Source organism: Oratosquilla oratoria, chromosome 8, assembly GCF_046742065.1.
Source record: "Oratosquilla oratoria isolate Oo_2021 chromosome 8, ASM4674206v1, whole genome shotgun sequence".
In the NCBI taxonomy this organism is placed as follows: domain Eukaryota; kingdom Metazoa; phylum Arthropoda; class Malacostraca; order Stomatopoda; family Squillidae; genus Oratosquilla; species Oratosquilla oratoria.
In genome coordinates, this window is record NC_134784.1 from 17,020,389 (window position 1) to 17,036,896 (window position 16,508).

At 37.9% G+C, this 16,508-nt stretch overlaps 1 protein-coding gene across 1 annotated transcript in view; it reads right to left on the reverse strand.

Annotated features, from left to right (window-relative positions):
• Nucleotides 1-16,508, reverse strand: part of LOC143027310 (uncharacterized) — a 64,079-nt gene that overhangs the window by 42,467 nt on the left and 5,104 nt on the right. Inside the window, exons 2-3 of the mRNA XM_076188580.1 lie at nucleotides 11,154-11,286; nucleotides 10,709-10,833 (exon numbers count right to left, since the gene is read on the reverse strand). Of these exons, the coding sequence (XP_076044695.1) occupies nucleotides 10,709-10,833; nucleotides 11,154-11,286 (258 nt within the window). The remainder of the gene's footprint in view (nucleotides 1-10,708; nucleotides 10,834-11,153; nucleotides 11,287-16,508) is intronic.

The window sequence follows — 16,508 nt, forward strand, 5'->3', positions numbered from 1 at the left end:
AACAGCGTTTCTGGGATCAGAAAAGAGCCTTCATCCAAAGTGCTGAGATATGACAGGTGCTCATGAGTTTTAACCTGTATGAAGTCAATGTCATATGACTAGAAAATCCCTTGGTAAAGTGATACATAAGGCTTTTAACACACACACACACACACACACACACACACACACACACACACACACACACACACACAAACACACAAATATGCATACATATATGCATGCATAAACACACATTCCAAAATGTTAGATGATACGAGACTTTCATTAAACGAGATGCTGAAGGATGGAAGTAACACGGTACTTATGGGAAATTTCAATTGCAAAGAAATATGTTGGGAAGAGATGACAGTGAAAGGGAGAGGATCAATGGGGAAATGTATTACTCGACATGACTATAAAACATACAATGATGGTTAAAAGGAAACACTAGATTTAAAAATAATGAAGAACCGTTGAGATTAGATTTATTATTTGTGTCAGAACCTGATATTGTGGACAAAATTTAATACAAGACACCAATTGCGAAGAGTGACCATATACTACTCGAATTAGAACTACAGGGGAAAAATATAGAGAGAAATGAGAAACAGCAAAAGTAAGAGTGATGTATAGTAAAACGGACTTTGAGAAACTTAGGAAAAAATTTCTTAAAGCAAGCTGGGAAAAATTCTACAGTGAAGAAACACAAGTGGAAGAAAAATGAATAATTCTGATGAAAATATATAAAGAAGGAGTGGATAAATGTCCCAAAGCAAAAACAGGAAAAGGTGTATATTAAGTGCTGGTTTAACAGAAGGTGCAACGAAACGATATATAGAAGAGATAAAGCTTGGAAAAGATTGAGAAAAGGCAAAAAAGAAAAAAAAAAAGGCAAATATATATTAATCAAAGGAACGAATATGTAAAAATACACGGGGAAAAATATGAAAAAAACATAATAGAAAAATGTATGGATCAGCCAAAAGTATTGTATAGATATGTAAATGGTATAATAAAAAAAGTGAAACTACGCCAAGGGAATATGGAATACACAGAAGATACAGAAATGGCTGAAGTCATGAGCAAACACTTCAAGTCGGTTTTCACTAGAGAAAATGTACAGCATCGGGATAAAAGAAGAGAAGTGAAATTCCCCCTCATCAGGGAAATGATAGCAACACGGAAAGATATAATGGACCAAATAATGAACCTTGATGTCAGGAAATCGCACGGTCTAGGTGAAATAGCAAACTGGATATTAAAAAAATGTAAAGAAGAACTAATAGACAAAATATATAACATAATAAGTTGCTCACTCAAGGAAGGAAAAATACCCAGAAGACTGGAAAAATGCTGACATTGTACCAATTTATAAAGGAAGAAACAAGGAAGACCCAACAAATGACAGGCCGGTTTCCCTTACAAGCACGGTAGCCAAAATTTATGAAAAAGTTATAAAAAGTAGATGGATAAAACACACGGAGGAGAACAATATACTAAATCCGAGACAATTCGGATTTAAAAAGGAAAGATAATGTACAACAAATTTGATCTGTCTTTACTCAGTGCTACTAGATATATTACAGGAAAGGGACAGATGGGCTAATTGTGTTTACAAAAAGCTTTTGATAAAGAGCCTCATAGAAAACTATTAGGAAAACTGAAAACTATAGGAGGGATACCAGAAGACTGGAAAAAGGGCAACATCGTATCAATATATAAAGGAGGAAAAAAGGAAGACTAAAAAAATTACAGACCTGTTTCCCTTACAAGTACCGTAACCATAATTTGTGAAAAAGTTATAAAAATGGATGGACAAAACATCTGGAGAACACCATACTAAACCCGAGACAGTTTGAATTTAGACAGGAAAGATCATGTGCCACAACTCTGATCTGTTTTTACTCAAGACTATTAGATATAATACAGGAAAGAGGCGGATAGACTGATTGTGCTTTACTGGATTTACAAAAAGATTTTGATAAAGTCCCTCACGAAAAACTATTAAGAAAACTGGAAACCATAGGAAGGATACAAGGTAAACTACTAGAATGGATGGAGGGTTTCTTGCATGGAAGAAAAATGAGAATATTGCTCAGAAATAAAGGTTCTACTTGGGAACAGGTGATTAGTAGAGTTCCACAAGGATCAGTACTGGCTCCAATAATGTTTGCTATTTATGTGAATGACATGAATGAGGATGTGAGCAATTACATGAGCTTCTTTGCTGATGACGCAAAATTGTTGAGAAAAATGAACAGTGAGATAGACTGTGAGTCGCTGCAGAGTGATATGAACAAAATTTGGGAATGTAGTCAGAAGTGGGAAGTGGACTTCAGCATTAAGAAATGTAGTATAATGGAATTTGGAAAAAGTAAAACCAGGATATGAGGACAATATAAAATAAGTGAAAAGGAAGTAAAGAAAGTGGGATTTGAAAAAGACCTTGGAGTAATCATCACAAAGGACATGTCCCCTGATAAACAAATAAACAAAATTGTCGAAGAAACCTACAACTTGCTGAGATCAATAAAAGTGACATTTACTTACTTATATGAAGAAATGGTGAATAAAATATTAGTCACATTGATAAGACCAAGACTGGAGTACGCAGCGACACTATGGTCACCCAGTACCAAAAAGAATATAAGGAAGATTGAAATAATCCAAAGAGCAACTACGAAGATGCCCCCAACACTTACAGAACTGTCATACGAAGAGAGATGGTCAAAACTTGAGTTACCGATACCTGGAACAAAGAAGATAAAGAGGAGACTTGTTGACTATCTATAGGATCATAAGAGGTATGGAAGTCCTTGATAGAGCAGACTTACTAAATTGGGATATGAGAAATACAAGAGGACATGGAAGGAAGCCCAAAAAGGACAGTTATAGAAGAGACCTGAAAAGGAACAGCTTTCCCCACAGAGTGCTGGATGTATGTAACAAGCTGGACAAAATGATAGTATGTGCAAAAAAACATACACAAATTTAAGAACAATTTAGAAACTGCAAGATAGAGACGGGACACCACATGCGTAGCTACCCTTACCGTGTGATACAACTAAGAAAACTAGGTAAATACACATACACACAGAATAAATATGTACACACACACACACACACACACACACATGAGAGAAAAAGAAGAAAAAGAGACAGCAATAGCGATCCTAAAAGAAATTCAGGATGGAGCCCAAGATTCAAGGAAAGACGTAGACGATGCATATAGAATTGGTCACTATTCTAAGGATAGAAATCGACCACTAAAGATAAAACTAAGATCACAAATGGTAGTAGAAGACATATTTGAAAAAGTAGGCAAATTGGCAAGGAGTGAAAAGTACATTAAGATATGATAAAAAGAGAAATGAGTGTTGAGGAATTAGAAAAAGAGAAGACACTTAAAGACGAAGCTAAGGGGAAAAAAACGCGAAGAGAACGGAGACCGAAAGCAAGGAATTCTATTGGAGAGTAATTGACATGAGACTAAGAAAATGGTACATCAGAATGGGCGAAGCAAAAACAAAAAAATAAATAAATAAATAAATAAATAAAAAATGGAGAAAGAGGAAAATTGAAAGTAGCCTATACTAACATCGACGGATTAATCTCAGGACTGAATGAACTTAATGATTACCTGTTAGAAGAAAAACCTGACATAATAGGAATTGTGGAGACTAAATTAAAGGGTGAAATACCATCCATCGATGTTGGACATGGACTATACAATTACTGGATTAAAAACAGAGACAAGAAACAGGGAGGAGGAATCATGTTCTTGGCTAAGAAAAACTGGAATGTGACAAAAACTGCAGAGGGCAAAGGTAATGTAGAACTGATCATGATAAAAGTCGAAGACAAGAACGTGAAAAGTAGAAAGTTTGTGGTGACCTATGTGCCCCCAAAAACGAACGTTTGGAAAGAGAACGAACATAAAAAATGCTAGAAGATACAAGGCAATCATTGAATTAGATACTAATGGGAGGGGGTAATCTGGTAATTATGGGGGACTTCAATTGCAAAATTTGTTGGGAGAACATGACAGTGAGAGGAGAAGACTTGTGGGGTAATGTACTACTGGACATGACCATGGGATATACAATGACTCAGTGGGTCAGTGAAAACACCAGATACAGGAATAACGAGGAGCCGTCGAAACTAGATTTAATATTTACAACAGAACCTGAAATTGCGGATAAAATCCAGTAGAAGACACCAATTGGAAAGAGTGACCATAAACTCATTGAGACTAAACTAAAGGAAGAAATATACATGGAGAAAAATTAAAAGTATAGGAAAGGAAAATTTATGTACTACAAAACGGACTTTGCAAAACTAAAGAAATTCTTCCAGAATGCAAACTAGGAATAATTTTTACATGGAAGAGACAAAAGTGGAAAAGAAATGGGATATCTTGATGGATAATTACAATGAAGGGGTGAATAGGCACGTACCAAGACAGAAGCTAGAGAGTGTACATTAAATGCTGGTTCAACAAAAGATGCAATGAGGCAAAAGATAGAAGGGACAGAGCATGGAAAAGATGGAGAAAAGATAAGAAAAAAAACTGGAAAATGGCAAGTTTACATAAACTAGAGAAATGAGTATGTTAAAGTGAGAGGAGAGGAAAAAAAATCATAAAAAGGATATTATAGACAAATGCAAAGAGCAACCCAAGCTATTCTATCGATACGTGAATGGTAAACTTAAAAACAAACAGGAAATGGTGAAACTACGCCAAGGAAATATAGAATACACAGAAGAATTAGAAATGGTCCGAAGTCATGAATAATCACTTCAAATATGTATTCACGAGAAAGCATAATATCGGGACGAAGGTAATGAAAGGCGATCTCCCACCATGAGCGAAATAACAATAACACAAAAAGAAATATTGGAACATCTATCAAACCTTGACGTCAGGAAATCACATGGCCCGGATGGAATTGCAAATTGGATTCTAAAAGAATGCAAAGAAGAACTAACGGACAAAATACATAACATAATAAGCTGCTCACTTGGAAAAATGCTAACATTGTACCAATATATAAAGGAGGAAATAAGGGAGAATCAACTAACTACAGGCCAGTCTCACTAACAAGCACTATTGCCAAAATTTGTGAGAAAATCATCAAGAATAGATGGGTAAAACACCTGGAAGATAATAATATAATAAACCCAAGACAATTTGGGTTCAGACAAGGAAGATCATGTACAACAAACTTTATATGTTCTACTCAAGATTAATAGACATAGTGCAAGAAAGGAATGGATGGGCTGAATCTGCCTTCCTGTACTTACAATAAGCTTTTGACAAAGTACCACATAAAAATTATAAAAAAAAAAAAAAATGGAATATATAGGAGGGATACAAGGGAACCTAATAAAATGTATGGAGGACTTCTTGATTGGTAGAAAGATGAGAGTAGTGCTCAGAGGAAAATATTCAGATTGGAAAGAGGTGATCAGTGGAGTACCGCAAGGATCTATATTGGCTCCAATAATGTTTGCTATTTATGTGAATGACATGGATGATGATGTGAAATGTTACATGATCTTCTTTGCAGAAGACACCAAACTGTTAAGGAAAGTAAAAACTGAAAAGGATTGTGAATCACTGCAGGAAGACCTGAATAAAGTATGGAACTGGAGTCAGAAATGGGAAGTGGACTTCAATATTAACAAGTGTAGCATAATGGAGTTTGGAAAAAGCAAAAATAGAATATCAGGACAATATAAAATTGGAACCAAGGAGGTAAAGAAGGAGAAATCCGAAAAAGATTTGGGTGTAATTATCTCAAAGACTTGTCCTATGATAAACAGATAAACAGATAAACAAAATTGTCGGAGAATCCTACAACTTGCTAAGATCAATAAAGGTGGCATTTACATATTTGGACGAAGAAATTATAAAAAAATATATATATATATTGGTCACACTAATAAGGCGACATTGTACCCAGTACCAAAAAGAATATAAAGAAAATAGAAAGAATCCAGAGAGCAGCAACAAAAATGGCACCTGCACTTGCAAACTTATTATATGAGGAGAGATTGGCTAGACTGGAGTTACCGACTCTGGAGCAAAGAAGAGAGGTGACCTACTGACCATCTACAGAATCATGAAGGGCACAGAAATACTCGATAGAGAGGACTTGTTAAACTCGGATAAGAGAAGCACAAGAGGGCATGGAAAGAAAACAAAAAAACATAGCTACAGAAGAGATCTGAAGAAAAACAGTTTTCCACATAGTGTGGTGGACACTTGGAACAAACTGGACAACGAAATAGTGTGTGCAAAATCCATTCATGAGTTAGAGCAAACTAGACACTGCGAGATACAAAAGCGGGACACCACGAGCGTAGCACCCGTTCCCGCAAAATACAACTACGTACATACAACTAGGTAAACACACACACACACACACACACACACACACACACACACACACACACACACACACACGACTCGGTGGCGCGGTTGGTAGTCCCCGACTGTCACTACGGCGGTCCGGGTTCGAATCGTGCCTAGGGCTGAAATAATTTCAGTATCGCTGCGTTTCGAGTCGTTACTCCAACTCTCGTGGGCAGGGAGTTGGGTGTGTGTGTGTGTGCGTATAAGGTCACAACATTACCCATAGGTCGGTCATACGAGCTCTGAGCTCTCTTCCGGGAGGGAAATAGCTGTCGATCACGAGTCCAGCACGTGATCCAAAGACCAAGGTGAAAGATGAATACAAACACATACACGCGCGCGCACGCACACACACACACACACACACACACACACACACATGCACACACACACACATACACACACACACAAACACACACACAACACACACACAAACACACACACACACACATATATATATATATATATATATATATATATATATATATATATATATATAAATAACAAGACGAAAATGTAGTAGCACATTTAGTAAAATGTTTTAAATTACCCACTGTCGGAGAAACACAGCAAAAGAAACAGACGAAATGTATATTTCGACCACTACTGTGGTCCTCTTCAGCAGATACATACAAGGTAAGATGTACAAGAATATATACAGTGAGAGAGATACAAAGTGGGAACAAGGGGAGGTGGCTCAAGTCACATGTCCGAGGTGGGGCGGATTCGGGAATGGTAATAATTTATTCACAGCATAAGTTGTTATACAATCAGGTGACCATTGCCCTTTTGATGTATTGAAATTTGGCAAGTGTTTAATGAGGAAAGATTTGACTATCTTTCTCCTAAAGCTACAATTGGATTTATAAATTATTTCTGGTTTGTTCCAATCTATGCGGTGATCCTTTGTTGATGTATGGAGGAAGACCGCGGAGTTGTTTTGTGCATACCTGACAGAGTTTTTGTGCTCTTTTACTCTGGTATTGAGGTCCCTACCAGTTTGACCCCAGTAGACCTCATTACAATCTTTACAAGGTAGTTTATATACTCCAGGGTTATTATCTGATTTGGGTTTATGATGTATGTTTACTACTTTATGAAAAATGTTATTAGGATAGTTGAAGACCAATTTAATTTTATCTTGTGGTAACATTTTAGAAGCTTCGTCCAATAAATGGTTGTATGGGATCTTTATACAAGTATTGTCCCAATTGTGCTGGTTCTTTGTTTGGGAAGAGTTCTTATAATGGCTGATTTTTGCCTTGCTAAGAGCTTTTGTCAACAACCAATTTGGATAACCTAGTTTGCTCAGTTGTAATTTTATTGTTTCTAATTCTTTATTTAAATTTTGAACGCTACAAATTCTTAATGCTCTTAAATTAGAGGCCCGAAGCAACACTTAGTTTAATCCTTTCTATTTAAGAGCATTAAGAATTTGTAGCGTTCAAATTTTAAATAAAGAATTAGAAACAATAAACTTACAACAATTATTTCCATCCGATCACAGCGACACGGGCCCAAACAAACATAGCAACGGGTACACACATTTTCAGTATTTAACACAATAACACACTTGTACGTGAGTAAACAGGAGTTTTTAATAACATATCGATTTATGAAACAAACTTCGTAGGTATACAAATGCCATTTCTACAGAATTTGCGTCATGCGGTATTTTCCTTTCTTTCGTATGTAACTTCGTATCCTGCATTTGCCGCAGGACGCCACAAGTGAAACTAAGTTGAAAGGGAGGGACGAGTGTGAGTTTGGGATTGTAGTTGGGATGTTCTCAGGAGTGAAGAAAGGACGAGGGAGAGAAGGGGTGGTTATACTAGTAAGTGAAGAGATAGGTAAACGTGTGGCAGAGTGGAAGGAAGTTTCTTCAAGGTTAATGTGGATGAAGGTGAAACTGGGAAGGGAGATGTGGGTTTTTGCAAGTGCATGTGTGCCTGGTAGTGAAAAAATGTGTAGAGGAAATGAAGGCTTTTTGGATACATAGAGGGATTAGAGAGAAATGCCAACGTAATGGTATTGGGAGACCTTAAGGTCTCCCAATACCAATGCTAAGGTAGGAAATGAACCAATGGACGAAGTGATTGGGAAGTGTGGAGTTCCAGGAAAAAATCGTAGTGGAGAGTTGATGGTGCAGATGTGTCTCGAAAGCGAGTTGATGATAGCAAATACAGTGTTTAGGAAGAAAATCAAGCATAAAAATATGGGAGAGGGTGATGGATGGAAGGGTGGTAGAAAGAGCGTTAATGGACTATATAGTGGTAACCAGGAGTATAGCAGGAAGAATTAAGGATATACATGTTCAAAGGGGAGAAAGTGGGGGAATATCAGATCATTTTTTGGTGGAAGGTAAGTTGAGAATGGAGGATAGGTGGAGAAAGAGGAAAAGGACAAAAGGATAGAGTAGAACCACGAGTGGAGGAGAAATGGGGATGGTTCAAAGAGGGAGTCATAAGGTATGCAAAGATGGCGTGTGGAACAAGGAGGGCTGGAGGAAATAGAAGGAAGGGTAGTGAGTGGTGGGATGAGGAAGCAAAGAAGGGTGTAGAAGAGAAGAAGCAAGCTTTCATAGATTGGTTACAAAGTAGGACAAGGGAATCATATGAGAGGTACAAAGTAAAGAAAAGAGAAGTAAAGCATAAGATAAAGGAGGCAAAGAGGATAGCAGATGTGAAATGGGGTAAGAGTATGACAGAAAATTTTGAAAGTAATAAAAATGTTTTGGAAGGAAATTAAGAGGAAGAGGAGGCAAATGAAATTGAGAAGAAAAGGTAAAAGGTGCAGATGTAGAGATGATAACGGAAGAGAAGGCAGTGAGAGGAAGGTGGGCAGAGTATTTTAGGGAGTTGCTAAATGTGAAGGAGGATAGGGAGGGAAATGTAGTTGCAATAAGAAGCACTAAGAAAATGACCGTGATGAGTGAGGAAAATTGAGGAGAAATAAGGAAAGATGAAGTGAAGGCAACTGTTAAGATGATGAGGGCAAGTAAGGCACCTGGGTTGGATGGATGTCATGCAGAATGTCTGAAAAAAGGAGGTACAGTTATGGTGGATTGGATGGTGAGATTATTTAATGTTTGTTTAAGAGATGGTAGATTGACGGAGGACTGGAGGAGTGCCTGTATAGTTCCACTTTACAAGGGAAAGGGGGACAAGTGTGAGTGTAGTTGTTTCAGAGGGATCAGCTTGTTAAGTGTAGTTGGGAGGGGTTATGGGAGGGTCTTAATTGAGAGGATTAGAAGAGGAAGAGAGGGAGTAATTGGTGAGGACCAGTGTGGGTTTAGGACAGGTAGGAGTTGTGGAGATTAGATTTTTGTGCTAAGACAGATTCTGATTTCGGGGCACGTCACGAAACACATTTTCTTATTTCTGTAAGTTTCCAGAACACAAAACGAGTCACTGTAACGTGATTGGCGATGGCCAACGACGAGAATAATTTATTCATGTTCGTGGGTATTTGTACACTGGCGAGGCAGCGAGGTCCACAGAGGACGCGTTCTATGGGAGAGTGTGGCCTGCCTACTGCACTTTTCCAATCGTTAAATTGCGAGAGGAATGTGATGCAACGTCTCGGCAGAAGTTGAGGCAATTCCAATAGTCTTGTGAGATAATTACTAGTTACGAGAAAGGGACACATGATCCTAACTAGCCTAATTATATCTAGCCTAGACGAGAAGTGGAAAGCGCGCAGGTGGGGGGGGGGGGGTCTGAAACGCAGCGGACGCTCCAACCAAAGCAATGAAAAAAAATAAGATCAAATGGTAATACTTAGGGTAAAATGTATCAATGATAATTACAAAGTACAAGGATGCAAAACTGTAATATGGAGAATTAGTTAAACTAATTGAGAAGTTGAGACATTTCAATCTTAACATTATAACACCTGAGTTAATAAAATATATCTAGACTTGATAAGGCACTGTAACCAATTAATGTTAAGCTCTCACAACAATATCTGGGGAGAAGGGGGAGCAAAAATAGCAAGTAGTTATTAGAGGCCTTAAGACTTCCAGCGCTTCCATAGAGCGAAGGAAAAGTAAAAAAAGCCGAAGGAGCTGAAAAAGACGAAAGAAAACGGGAAGCACTAGGCAGTGTGTCACAACGCCAAATTTGTGACATCACTGATAGGTATTTTGCTATCAAGACCTAAATCATAGGAAATCATCAAGCTTACTGTCATTTGAGTTGCCAAGGCCACCAGTACTGTGGAATGAGGATATCGTCATTATCATAACCGTAATCGTTACTGTCGTAATTTTAGAAGAAGAAAAAAAATTAATCTCCTGGAATTACTTACAGTGGTTATCGATGGTTCTGCCGCAAAGTTTGATAAATTTCGTGTCTTGGGAGGCGCGAAGAAAATCTTCCTCACAGCTGCCCGTAATATCTGGAGGTGCCATGTCCAGCTCATTGATGTCCAATCTGCCACACGAGGAGAGTTATGAACTACAAATGCCTTGAGCACATCATAAGTTTTTCGTAGTGCAGTGCCTGTTAATTCTAAGAACACTGATTCATAATAGACGTGGTTGGTGGATGGGAGCGATATTTATGATGATGGTGAAGGAAGTAGTGAAGACAGCAACAGTCATAGTGGTTGAGGTGGTGATGAAGATCGTTAATGTTTGGGTCATTAGCACAGCACATAATCATGCGAATAGGCGCGAATATAGTTTCTTTTATCAACGCAAACTGACGCGCATAGAAACACTTTTGCATTTAGAAATTCAAATAGTTCTCACCTCAGTTGACAAACATCAGGACGAAGGTTAATGGTGTAGGTGCACATAGCAGCGTAGTTGAAGGTGTTTCTGTATCCGGGGCTCTGGAGATATGTGGCGTTGTTGCCCGTAGACCCTCCGCATGCCAAATGCGCTGTTGAGTGGAAACAGCATAAAGTTACAGATAACGGATTTTTTTTTTTTTTTTTTTTTTTTTTTTTTTTTTTTTTTTTTTTTTTTTTTTTTTTTTTTTTTACAAAATGTACACTTTCTGTACTCTTGGGGAGTAGAGAATATAAACTGCTGGAAAGAGTCTCGTCATTTCAGTGTAGAGGTATTGTGACACACCCACTGATCCAAATTCCAGATCAGTGAACTTTGTCCTGGCGCCTTGTTTCATTCGGATCAGTGTGGGCCTGTCGAATCGCCTCCAAAGCAAATCAAATCGAAATAAACCCGGTTTAGTCAGCCATACTAAATTATTTCTGTAGGAGTTGGGCTTCAAATCATAACCCCCCCCAAAAAAAAAGATAAATAAATAAATAAATAAATAAATAAATAAATAAATAAATAAAAATGTGTCCATGAATGTACTGAAAGAATGAAAATTAGCAAATGTTACTTATGTTGTAACGTAATATTAGATATTACGTCATATGTGTAATTATGTTATAGAATTGTGTTCCTTTGTATTACATAACTATGTTCATATTTCTTGTCTATGTATGTATTGTAACAATGTTAAGCAGTAACGCCCGTCCACTATATGTAATCTTGCCTACGTGCGGAGAGGTGCGCACTCTTGTAGAACAAACAGACAAGCGAAATCCTGAATAGTTCGGAGCGCACAGATTTGACAGTTACTAAATAAATAGATTGTTCAAGCGAGTCGAGGGTCCTAAAACTACCCATGTTGACGTGTTAACTTACCCTCCTCCTCACCCGCTCCCTTAACCGGAAGTATCCCGCTTCCGGTCCAATGGTATATAAGCGGTGGAAACCGCTCATTCCTTGTCATTTTTCGCTCTATTGATCTCTTGATAAAAATACAAGTTTGGACTCATGAGACGATTGGTGTGAAGTGATCACCCTTTTTGCCTACATTACGTGTCTGATATACATTGCATTACTTTACTTATATTTGTACTTATTACTTATTCTGATGCATGTTCCTGATCTCTTTGTACTTAGATAGTACCATATTGCATACTTATCTTGTGTTTCTTATTTGAACGATAATTTCCATAATCATGTAACGGTCCCATTGACCCTACTGCCCATTCTCTTTTGTGTTGATTGCCTGTAAATATTTTCCATTAATAATTTCGTTTACTAGTTTTATCGCTAGTTTAATATTCCTTTCCTGGAATCTTCTTTGTTACCTTTACTTCTAGTCTTACGAATTATCTAGGCACTGACCAGATAGTTCAGTCCTACAGTGGCTTCTAGAAGTGAGCTGGTTCTTAAGCACTTAGACGTTATACGTAACGTCTCTACACATACCAGCCGCCCGTAACAAAGTGGCGACCCTTGCCAAGGATATTGGATCAGGTATTTAACACATTCTTATAGAGATGGATGATATAATTCAAGAATTCGTTCAAAATCCCAAGGTAAGTTTCTTAAAGAAACAAACTAAAGACACTTTGATAGAAATAGGCAAGCACTTTGGAGTAGACATTGATACAAGTTTACGAAAGAAAAAAATACTTCAGGAACTTGTTGAAAATCTGATCGAAGATGAGATCTTATCTCCAGAAGAGATTACAGCTATACAAATTCCTTCAAATAGGTTAGAAATAGAGGCACGACTAACCGAACTTAAGATTAAGGAGATTGAATTAAAGGTCAGGAGAGTAGATTTTGAGGAGGAAGCTAAATTGAAACAAATGCAAATTGAGGCAGAATTTAAAGCTAAAGAGGAGGAAACTAAACTGAAACAAATGCAAATTGAGGCAGAATTTAAAGCTAAAGAGGAGGAAACTAAACTGAAACAAATGCAAATTGAGGCAGAATTTAGAGCTAGAGAAGAGGAAGCTAAAGTGAAACAAATAGAAAGAGAGAACGAAACTAAAGTCAAATTGGCAGAGTTAGAATTAAAGAAGGCAGAAGTAGAAGCTAGGATTGTTGATAGACAACCCGTAGTTCAGGAAGGTCATATAGATATTTCCAAGTATGTAAAACTTCTACCCCAATTTTCAGAAGGAGAGCCAGAAATTTTCTTTCTTCAGTGGGAAAAATTGGCGCAACAGTTACAAATCCCTAAAGAAAATTGGCCATTAATCATTCAAACACAATTTAAGGGTAAGGCTCAGCAAATTTATACTTCTCTTTCAGAAGCAGAAAGCGAGTATGATAATATGAAAGCTTGTATTTTAAAAGCTTATGAACTAATACCAGAGGCCTATAGACAGAAATTCCGTAATTATAGGAAGACACCTCAGTTAACATACGTAGAATATGCGGCTCAACAAGAGAGGTTATTCAATAGGTGGTGTTTGGCTAGTGAAACGGACACCTTAGATAGACTTAAACAGTTGATTTTATTGGAGCAGTTTAAGAATACCTTAGAGACAGATCTTAGGATTTTTATAGATGATCATGTTCCCGAAACTTTAACTAAAGCTGCTGTACTGGCTGATGAGTTCACACTAAATCATAAACCTAAGTCAAGACAAATGGAATCCCAAAAGTCAAAGTCATATATTCCAGATTCAACAAAATACTCTGATCCTTGGTCCCCAAAGAAACACTTTGAAAGTCAGTCTAGCCCATCACATTTCAGTTACAGGTCTGATTTCAATCAATATCCTCCAAACCAACCTTGGCAAAGAATGGAAAGGTTTAAGACTAATCCCCCTGTAACTTGTTCATATTGTAAACAGGTTGGCCATCACATTTCTAATTGCAGAAAGAGACTGACACCCTCATTCTCCAATAAGACACCAACTCTTGTAAGTAATATAAAATCAGATGATTCAAAATCCTCTATTCAGGATAAACTACCAAAGAAGCCGGTATTGTCAAGTAATGTAGAACCCCCCTCATCAAATCATGATCCTTGTTTCAAACCATTTGTATCTTCAGGAACTATATCTCATAGTAGTAGTTCACAACAATATCCTATTTCCATACTCCGAGACACAGGAGCAAAGCAAAGTCTGATTTTAAATTCTGTCTTGCAGAATCTAGGTGAGTCATATACAGGTTATGATATATTGATAGAAGGAGTTGGAGGAATTGTAAAATGTCCATTACATAATGTTTTCTTGCGGTCTGATTTAACAACCGGAATGGTTAAAGTAGCAGTAGTAGACTCTCTTCCCATAGTAGGAATATCCTTATTGTTGGCCAATGACATCGCTGGAAGCAAAGTCATTTCTCCCTTAATAACAAATAACCCTAAGACCTCAGTAGAACCTTCAGATAACTTACAGTTGTTTCCCGCTTGTGCTGTAACCAGATCTCAGTACAAGAAATCTGAAGAGGAGACTTATAATTTAGAATCCCTATTCTCCCAAACAGACCCATCTTCTTCTTCACCAGTTTCTCTATCTAGAGCAGAATTAATCAAAGAACAGAAGTCAGATCCTTCTCTTAAAGATTTGTACGAGATTGTTTCATCTCCAGAAGAAGTTGAAAATATGTCACGAGGTTTCTATATAGAAAACGGAGTCCTAATGCGAAAATGGAGAGCATCCACCGCAACCGCTGACCAGCCATGGCAAGTAAGGAATCAAATAGTCCTCCCTCTTGGTTTCAGGAATAATGTTCTAAGATTGGCTCATGATACTCCCTTAGCAGGTCACTTAGGGGTAAGAAAGACCTTGTTCAACATAACCCAACATTTCCATTGGCCCACGGTTGTCAAAGATGTTGCCCAATATTGTAAAACATGTCATACATGTCAACTTGTAGGTAAGCCCAACCAGAAAATTGTAGAAGCTCCACTCCATCCCATTCCTGTAATGGAAGAGCCATTTAAAAAAGTTCTTATTGACTGTGTAGGACCTTTACCTCCTTCAAGTAAAGGAAATCAGTACATTCTCACAATCATGTGTATGAGCACTCGTTTTCCAGAAGCAATTCCTTTGAAAAATATTAAAGCTCAAAACATAATCAGAGAAATGTTGAAATATTTCACTATGGTAGGATTTCCTAAGAACATTCAAAGTGATCAAGGAAGTAATTTTCTTTCCAACAAGTTTAGAGAAACTCTTGTAACACTAAGTATAAATCATGTAACTTCCTCCGCCTATCATCCTCAATCACAAGGTGCTCTAGAGCGCTTTCACCAAACGCTCAAGACAATGTTAAGAATCTTCTGTGCTGAGAACACTCGAAATTGGGAAGACGGACTCCCCTTTTTGTTGTTCGCCACCCGAACAACAATTCAAGAAAGCCTTGGATTCAGCCCGTCAGAATTAGTCTTCGGTCATGAAGTCCGTGGTCCCCTAAAGATACTTAATGAACAATGGATGAAAGAAGAACCACCTGTTCCTTCTTTGAAATACGTGTCCCAGGTCACCGAGAAGTTGTTAGAAGCTTGGAAGTTGGCAAGAGAGAACTTGGCGAATGCTCAACGAGTAATGAAAGGTCGGTATGATAAAAATTCTAAACTTAGAACTTTCTCTCCAGGAGATCAAGTGTTACTTTATCTTCCCATACCAGGAGATCCATTGCAGGCTAAATACAAAGGACCCTATGAAGTCTTGTCCAGAGCCAGTGATCTCAACTACATAATCAAAACTCCAGACAGAAGAAAGAGTTCCCGTCTCTGTCACATAAATACCTTAAAACCTTATCATTCCAGAGATCCAATTCCAGCTTGCAGCTCTACCACAATAGAATCGGAAGAGCCTCCTGATAACCTGCCTAATCCTCCTGAGATTCCCTTGGAAAACTCTCAGATACTACAAAATCTTCAGATAAAAGTAGGACACTTATCTGAGAAACAAGATGTAGCAGAACCATTGACTGACCTGTTGAGAAAAGACCACGACTTCGTGTGGACACCTACCTGTGAGACGGCCTTCAAAAACCTGAAGTCCCTTCTCACTAACGCACCAGTTCTAAGGGCACCCGACTTCCAACGACCCTTTCTTCTGCAAGTCGACGCCAACGACACCTGTATCGGTGCCGCCCTCTTGCAAGAACACAATGAAGTTCTTCACGCTATCACCTACTACAGCAAGAAGCTGTCCCCTGCGCAGAAGAACTACTCCATACTTTCTAGAACATAGCTTTTCAACAGAAAGTGAAAAGCTTTCCCAAACGGTGGAGGTGTAACGTAATATTAGATATTACGTCATATGTGTAATTATGTTATAGAATTGTGTTCCTTTGTATTACATAACTATGTTCATATTTCTTGTC